This window comes from Sinocyclocheilus rhinocerous, unplaced genomic scaffold (genome assembly GCF_001515625.1).
Source record: "Sinocyclocheilus rhinocerous isolate Xijiao unplaced genomic scaffold, SAMN03320098_v1.1 scaffold1425, whole genome shotgun sequence".
In the NCBI taxonomy this organism is placed as follows: Eukaryota; Metazoa; Chordata; class Actinopteri; order Cypriniformes; family Cyprinidae; genus Sinocyclocheilus; species Sinocyclocheilus rhinocerous.
In genome coordinates, this window is record NW_015627571.1 from 9,727 (window position 1) to 18,367 (window position 8,641).

General features: G+C 38.9%; 1 protein-coding gene and 1 long non-coding RNA gene across 2 annotated transcripts in view; both read left to right on the forward strand.

Moving 5' to 3' along the window:
• The first annotated feature begins 731 nt into the window (after positions 1 to 731).
• On the forward strand, positions 732 to 1,046 carry LOC107731231 (uncharacterized). The gene is made up of 3 exons (XR_001638758.1): positions 732 to 786; positions 875 to 948; positions 1,019 to 1,046. It is a non-coding gene; the product is annotated as an uncharacterized LOC107731231 (long non-coding RNA).
• Positions 1,047 to 1,223: 177 nt separating this feature from the next.
• The window catches only part of LOC107731271 (tyrosine-protein kinase Tec-like), a gene marked incomplete at its 5' end in the record, with an annotated part of 18,004 nt that continues 10,586 nt past the window's right edge, over positions 1,224 to 8,641 (forward strand). The window contains 7 exons of the mRNA XM_016542317.1: positions 1,224 to 1,304; positions 1,393 to 1,466; positions 1,537 to 1,664; positions 1,736 to 1,810; positions 3,484 to 3,655; positions 7,204 to 7,420; positions 8,130 to 8,194. Of these exons, the coding sequence (XP_016397803.1) occupies positions 1,224 to 1,304; positions 1,393 to 1,466; positions 1,537 to 1,664; positions 1,736 to 1,810; positions 3,484 to 3,655; positions 7,204 to 7,420; positions 8,130 to 8,194 (812 nt within the window). The remainder of the gene's footprint in view (positions 1,305 to 1,392; positions 1,467 to 1,536; positions 1,665 to 1,735; positions 1,811 to 3,483; positions 3,656 to 7,203; positions 7,421 to 8,129; positions 8,195 to 8,641) is intronic.

Genomic DNA, 8,641 nt, shown 5'->3' on the forward strand with positions numbered 1-8,641 from the left:
TCAGAATCACTCCAGATCTCTTTAACCAACCAGAGTCACTCCAATCGGAATCACTCCAGATCTCTTTAACAAATTAGAGTCACTCCAATCAGAATCACTCCAGATCTCTTTAACCAATCAGTCACTCCAATCGGAATTACTACAGATCTCTTTAACTAATCAGAGTCATTCCAGATCTCTTTAACCAATCAGAGTCACTCCAATCGGAATTACTACAGATGTCTTTAACCAATTAGAGTCATTCCAGATCTCTTTAACCAATCAGAGTCACTCCAGATCTCTTTAACCAATCAGAGTCATTCCAATCTGAATTACTCCAGATCTCTTTAACCAATTAGAGTCACTCCAATCAGAATCACTCCAGATCTCTTTAACCAACCAGAGTCACTCCAATCAGAATCACTCCAGATCTCTTTAACCAACCAGAGTCACTCCAATCGGAATCACTCCAGATCTCTTTAACAAATTAGAGTCACTCCAATCAGAATCACTCCAGATCTCTTTAACCAATTAGAGTCACTCCAATCAGAATCACTCCAGATCTCTTTAACCAATTAGAGTCACTCCAATCAGAATCACTCCAGATCTCTTTAACCAATTAGAGTCACTCCAGAATCACTCTTTAATAATCTCCAGATTTGCATCAGTTCATTCAGAGCTCACTGCTCACTGACAGTGTTCATATATGTGTGTGTGTGTGTGTGTGTTATGATGATGATGATCTTCATCAGCTGGTACTGCAAGAACATCAACAGAGCTGAAGCAGAACATTTGCTTAGACAAGAGGTAAAGAAGCACATGCATCAATCATCAGTAATTGATCCATCATCATCGATCGCATCAACATCTGTATCATCTTCCTCGTGTGTTTCAGGGGAAGGACGGAGGGTTTGTGGTCAGGAGCTCCAGTCAGCCCAGCAGCTACACCGTCTCCGTTTACACACACAGGTAAAGATTCTCCATCAGTTCACTGACTGATCGCCTGATCTGCTGACTGATGGATTGATGGATTGATCAGTTCAGGTAAAGGGGAGGTGAGGCACTACCCTCCAGATCTCTTTAACCAATCAGAGTAATTCCAGATCTCTTTAACCAGTCAGAGTCACTCCAGATCTCTTTAACCAATCAGAATCACTCCAGATTTCTTCCAATCAGAATCACTCCATATCTCTTTAACCAATCAGTCACTCCAATCGGAATTACTACAGATCTCTTTAACCAATCAGACTCACTCCAGATCTCTTCCAATCTGGTACTGCAAGAACATCAACAGAGCTGAAGCAGAACATTTGCTTAGACAAGAGGTAAAGAAGCACATGCATCAATCATCAGTAATTGATCCATCATCATCGTCATCATCAACATCTGTATCATCTTCCTCGTGTGTTTCAGGGGAAGGACGGAGGGTTTGTGGTCAGGAGCTCCAGTCAGCCCAGCAGCTACACCGTCTCCGTTTACACACACAGGTAAAGATTCTCCATCAGTTCACTGACTGATCGCCTGATCTGCTGACTGATGGATTGATGGATTGATCAGTTCAGGTAAAGGGGAGGTGAGGCACTACCAGATCAAGCAGACAGACACGGCTCAGTTCTTCTTGGCAGAGAATCACGTGTTCGGCTCTATTCCTGAACTTATCAACTACCACAGACACAACGCAGCAGGTAATTCTGTTCACCTCTACTCTGTGGTTCTGCTGCGACGAGCTGCTGATGATCTGTCTGTGTTTGATCAGGGCTGGTTTCCAGACTGCGATATCCCATCGGCCCCATGGGCACATGTCTGCCGGCCACAGCGGGATTCAGCTCAGGTCAGACACTCTCACAAACACACACACACACACTCACATTCTCAAACACACACACACACATACACACACACACACACACACACTCTCACACAATTTTCAAAAAACTTCATTCTGTATGATTTATAAGCTTTTGTACCCGTGGGGACCACAATTTAGGTCCCCACCGTGACACGAGTCCCCATGAGTCTGTGTGTAGTCAGGTTTAAGTCCCCACCAGGATATATAAACCAGTACACACACACACACATGAAGGACCATCATCAACCGCTGCACTTTTAGAATCAGAACAAATTAAAACTAGTAATAACACATATAAAAGACTCTGTAAGCTCAAGACACTACATACTAACCAGTGTGTTTTCATGCACTGCTCAATTTTTGAGATTTTGCACTATTTTGCTTCCATATCATGTCTGTTCTTTCAGACTAGTGGAAAGAAAACATCTAATACACATTTAAGTGTTTATTTTATTGCACTTTATCTGTTTGCGTCTGTAGATTTCAATCTTTAAAGAGTTTTTTCTCTTACAAACACCAAACTTTACAGTTTTATTCCTCTCTATATTCTGAAGGTTTGTTCATTATCTCATTCACACTGATTTATACAACATTTCACTCCTAAAAACATGGTGAAAATGTGTTTGTTTTCTGTCTGTTGACAGTATTTTCTGATTTATGGAGTGATAAAAAGAGAAATCCAGAATCCCTTCTGGAAAAACATTTAACTCTAATATGACGACAGAATCAGACAAGAATTATGAACCTGGATTCAGATTTCTGTTCTGGAAATATAAGCAAATTTAACTAGACAATGCCTCATTTACTTTTTCAAACATAACATTTAGGAAAACTCGTAATACAAAGCAATTAAATTAATGTTCTGTGATTAATGAATACAGCTGTACGTGTATCAATGTGCAGAGGAGGGGAGAGTATTTACAGGTGCTATGGAGAAATAAATAATAAATGAATATATGTGTCAGACTTTTGGACCTGTTTTGCCCCGGTAGTCCGTCCTGTGTTTCCTTATTTGGTCCTTCCTGTTTCCATTAGGTTCCCTGATTAGTTCATCATTTGTTTCCAGCTGTATTTAGTTAATCATCCTCATTTCCCTGTGTACTTAAGTCCTAGTCTGTTCAGTTTGTGTTTGTCAGGTCTACTCGTTCTCTACGTGTGTTGACTCGAGCGCCTATTGTGGATTATCGCATGTGTTTCGTGATTAAAGACTGTTAAACATTTCCTCGTGACTCCAGCGTGTTCCCTCAACAGTGTGACGTGACAATATGAATAAAGCAAGATTGGGTTCGTTAGGGTTAGAAGTCTTGATTAAAACAAGAACAAATATCTGTCAACGGTGTCAGAAAAAGCAGCTTTGCTTTGAATTCAGTTGATCCCATTGAGTAAAAATAACTCTTTGCGTGTTATTTCCTGTCTAAGTGGGCGGATCTAACCTAATGACATTTACATGAATGCATTTGGAAGACGCTTTTATCCAAAGCAAATTACATTGCATTCCGAGTATTTACATTTGATCGGTTCTCGCGCTCCCAGGGAATCGAACCCTTGACATTAGTGTTTCAGATGATCTACTCTCTGAGCTACAGGAAAACTCATTAACGCCCATTAATAAACTAGAGCTGACGACTACATCACATGCTGATGTGTGTGTGCAGATAAATGGGAGATCAACCCATCGGAGCTGACCTTCATGAAGGAGCTGGGAAGTGGTCAGTTTGGAGTGGTGCGGCTGGGAAAATGGAGAGCGCAGCATAAAGTGGCCATTAAAACCATCAATGAAGGAGCCATGAGTGATGATGATTTCATAGAGGAAGCCAAGATCATGACGTAAGACACACACACACACACACAATGAACAAGTGGAAAGTTGCTGAGAAGCTGGAAAGTGTGGTTGGTTGGTGGGTGGGTGGGTAGACGTGTGTGTGTGAGAGTGTGTGTGTGAGACTTCCTGAGCCGCGAGTGATAGATTCTTATCAATCCTTCATTCAGCGTCTGTTTCTCATTCAGTCTGCTCTGCGAGTCGCTCAGACGCTTCTGGAAGAATCTGGAGGTGTGTGTGATGGAAACACACGTCACAGGAGAGAAAAACTATGAGTGAGATCTCTGTAATCTCTCAGTGAAGTTAAACAGAGATCAGACAGAGGCGTTTGCTGAAATCTTTCTCTTCTCCGTCAGTGATTCCATGAGATTGCAAAGATCTATGCTTTAGCTTTGTTCCTGGGTCACAAAATTAGGTATAAAAACATTGTGAGAACATTGTTTCTAAATATTTCTAAAACGTTAAAATGTCCAGTTTTCTCGTCTTAATTATGACATTATTTAACGGGTGCAAAAAACGTTATACTAACTTTTTTGTTAACCAAAATATGTTACTTGAACGTTTGTTTTAATATTCTAAAAGCATTAAAATGTTACCAAAACATTTCTTAAGCGTTCTACTAACTTTATTTTGACCCAAAATATATTGTTATTTGAATGTTTATTTGTAATATTCTAAGAACAATAAATCTCCAGTTTTCTTATCATGATTATAATGTTATTTAAAGGTTACAAAACAACTTTATTTTCCCCCAAATTAACTTTATTTTCACCCATAATGTTATTTGAATGTTTATTTTTTTATATTTTATTAGTGTTAAATATTATTTAAAGGTTACAAAAATGTTTCTTATAACGTTCAAGTACAAATAACATCATAAGAACATTCAAAGAATGTTGATCTCAGAATGTGTTCTTTCAATGTTATGAAAACGTATCTCAAATATTACAGCTTTTTTCAACCGCTTACATTTTCAAAACTTTGCCTCTTTTTTTCAAAACTTTACACACAAATCCAAGAATTGAATCAGAATCAGAATGAGCTTTATTGCCAGGTATGTTTACACATTTGTTTTCGTGACAGAAGCTTCCACCGTGCAACAGAATGACAGTGACAGAACAAAAACACAGATAATAAAAGAATAAAAATAGAACAAGTAAATAGGGAATAACAATATACAGATTGACAATTGTATGTACAGGTATATTACAATAGACAGTTTTGTATGTACAGGTATATTATGTGCAAATTCGAAATGTAAACTAAGTATGTGTGTTAGATAAATAAGTGTATGAGTGAATAAATAGTGTTTTAAATAAATTTTTTATTGTTTTGACATTGTTTAATATACACAATAACAGACAAACAATCAGCTTTGCAACAGAAAAAAACAAACAAACAAAAAACAACAACATGATAAATGAAATAGAAGTATATATATAAAAAAATATAATAATAATAATAATAATAATTTGGTTAAAACTAATCAGTTAAACTGAAGGGTGAATGGCCGAAATATACGAAACAATATTTAAAACCTAATATACTCCAAAATATACAAAGTACAAAGACTATACATGTACAAAAGATTATGTCAAAAGAAATATATACCCATACAAAAATCTTGACATACAAACAATTGGAACAGCGCTGAAAGAAGTCTACGTCAATAAAAAGAGGCAATTATAACCCAAACAGGGAACATTAAACACGACTCTAAATCAATATATATGAAAAAAATAAATAAAATAATAATAATAAAAAAATGAAAATAAACAAAAACAAAAAAAGCCCAAGACCAGAAAGTGTGTGTTTGGGAGGGGGGTGAATCTCCTTAATTCAAGTTAATAAACCTTTAAGCTTCTCTAAAGTATGAGCCCAAAGTCTAATGGTGTGCTCTCTGGCGCCATGAAGGCGAGCAGTGGACAGTTCAAGATACACCACATCTATAAAAGTGAGAACCCGATATTGCTTATTAATAGAATGTGGAGGCTTCTATCTTGTTGCAACAATTTTCTTGGCCGCTGTCAAGCCAGCTAAAAAGACTCGCTTCTGCATTTTGTTAAGTTGGATGTCCGAAAGATCATTTAAAATAAAGACAGAAGGGGACAAAGGGATTGAGACATTTAATATAGTGGACAGATTTTCTTTAACCATATTCCAAAAACTGGCAACGCCAGGGCAATCCCAAATCATGTGATAAAAAGTACCAATTTCCCTTGTATGACACAGCGTGCAATTAGGATCGGGTTTAAGTTTCATGCTATAGAGTTTACGTGGAGTCATATAAGTCCTATGAATAAAGTTTAAATGGATTTGTTGATTATCCGGATTCCTCGAAGCATACATTACCATAACCCAGACTCCGTCCCAATCAAAACTGGGAGAAAGGTCCGGAATATCTGCCCGCCAAGCAGAGTCTATTATCAAAGGAGGGTACATTTTTTCCAGAAAATAACCATATAATTTAGAAACAAATCCTCTTGTTCCCAGAGTCTCACATATTACTTTCAATAAAGGGTGCTCTTTGAGAGGAGCCATCCAAGGGACCCCATAGGCCTTCATGGCTGCCCTCAAAGACCCTCTGTCAACAGGTTGCAGAACATAATGCAGTCCCATATTGACTGCATCATCCACAGACCTGTTTGCTCTGTAGGCAAACTGAAGAGGATCCAGCAAGGGTTCAGTAATGTCCTTCAGGTGGGCCAGCACCAGTTTTTCAAATGACGTCATGACCACAGACGTGTGGTGTGTGTGTTAATTGCACACACAAAATGCAGAATGCCTCACATCTCTTGCAAAATGAAGCACTGCATTCAAAATATCACAAACACATCTCAAAAGCTAACATTTGCAAACACCTTTGACATAATATTAATTCCTGTTAGATTTGTGTGTGTTACATAGAGAACTGTGTGTTGTGTTTTACAAAAAGTGTTTTATGAAATTGAAAACTGAGTCAAAGGCTGAGAATTAGTGTATAGTTTTGCAGATTTGGTGTGTGCTTCTGCTGTTTGAGTGTCAGCTTTCAGAAATCTTGTGACAAGTAAAGATTTTGTGTGTAAGCAGTTGAAAAAAACTGTAAAGGCAGCTCATCATTGAATGTCAAAGTCTGTGACTGCACTCCGATTGGCTGATATCTCAGTGTTAACTTTCATCAGTGACCTGCACTCTTAAAAATAAAGGTTCTTTATTGGCATCAATGGTTCTATTAAGAACCTTGAACATCCATGGAACCTTTCAAATGGAGAAAAGGTTCTTTGTAGTTGAAAAAGTTGCTTTAGATTTTTAAAATGTTCTTCGAATGGTTCTTTTAGTAACTGTTCACTGAAAGGTTCTTTTGGGAACCAAAAAGAGTTCTTCTATGGCATCACTGCAAAAACACCCTTTTGGAACCTTTGTTTTTAAGAGTGTGAGCCGCTGAACACCTTCATTCTGCAGCTCTGAATTTGTGTTGAGAACTGATTCGCTTAACTCTGAGTTTACAGAGCTCAAACTCTGCCTCTGTGTGTGTGTGTGTGTGTGTGTGTGTGTGTGTGCGTGCGTGTGTGTGCAGGCGTCTCTGTCACCCGAAGCTGGTCCAGCTGTACGGAGTGTGTGTCACGCAGCGTCCCATCTGCATCGTGACGGAGTTCATGGAGAACGGCTGCTTGCTGCACTTCTTGCGGCAGCACAGCAGAACTCTGGGCCGCGTCCAGCTGCTCTTCATGTGTCAGGACGTCTGCGAGGGCATGGAGTACCTGGAGCAGAGCAGCTTCATCCACAGAGACCTGGTGAGACACGGCAAAAACACACAGGACCTGTTTGAGACACGCGGACAGGAGTACACTGGTGTGAAGATCAGCACATCTGAAGCTCTTCCCAGCTCTTTTCTGATGTTGATGAAAATTTAGTTGTGAAGAATCATTAACACCAACAGTAAAATTATCAAACAAAATATACAAGTTTAATAAAAAAAAAAGTTTGTCAAAACAAACTTTAATGTTGGCTTGACAAAGCCTGGCCATATTTTAAAAGTTTGAGGTTCGATGGTTTTAAGGCCATGCAGTCTGTGAAACAAACATGTATAGATGAATAGATATAGATCTAAATAGATAGTCACCTTTATTTTTATAGCACTTCCTACAATAAAGAATGCTGCTTCACGTATCGGTATGAAGAGTATGTTGTTTTTCTCAAGACAGAGGTAAATAAATAACATACAAACTGATCGCACAATTCACATGTACATCAGTCGATCAGACAGCGGCAGAAGCATAAATGTTGTTTTTCCGGTTGGTTCAGCTAATGCTGACGCTGCAGCAGATTATTGTGCTTTGCTCTGTGTATTGTGCTGATGTACAACAGCGACAGAGATCTGTGATTACAGACAACATCTCAGCAGTCAGATGAATCCAGAAATGACACACAGTCACGGATGACTGCAGTATATCAGGGACTGATACTATGTTTGTGTGTGTGTGTGTGTGTGTGTATCCGTAGGCTGCGCGGAACTGCCTGGTGAACGAGAGGAACGCGGTGAAGGTGTGCGACTTTGGCATGACCAGGTCAGAGTCCTGACCAGCACCTAACCTAACCTAACCTTAACTCTAACCCCCCTTCAGTTCTTCTGATCTGTGCCCAGCTAACAGGAAATGTTCTCAGAACGTTCTGCCAAGGTTCTCTTAAAGGGGTCATATGATGCGATTTCAATTTTTCCTTTCTCTTTGGAGTGTTACAAGCTCTTGGTGCATAAAGAAGATCTGTAAAGTTGCAAAGACTAAAGTCTCAAATCCAAAGAGATATTCTTTATAAAAGTTAAGAGTCAGCCACGCCTACCTAAAACGGCTCGTTCTAACACACCCCACATGTCTACGTCACGATGTGAGAAGATTTGCATAACGCCGCCCAAACGTTCACGCAAAGAAAGAAGGCGTAACTTAAAAATATTTGGCTGCACAACTGTTGATAATTCTAATAATAAATCAGCATATTAGAATGATTTCTGAAGATCA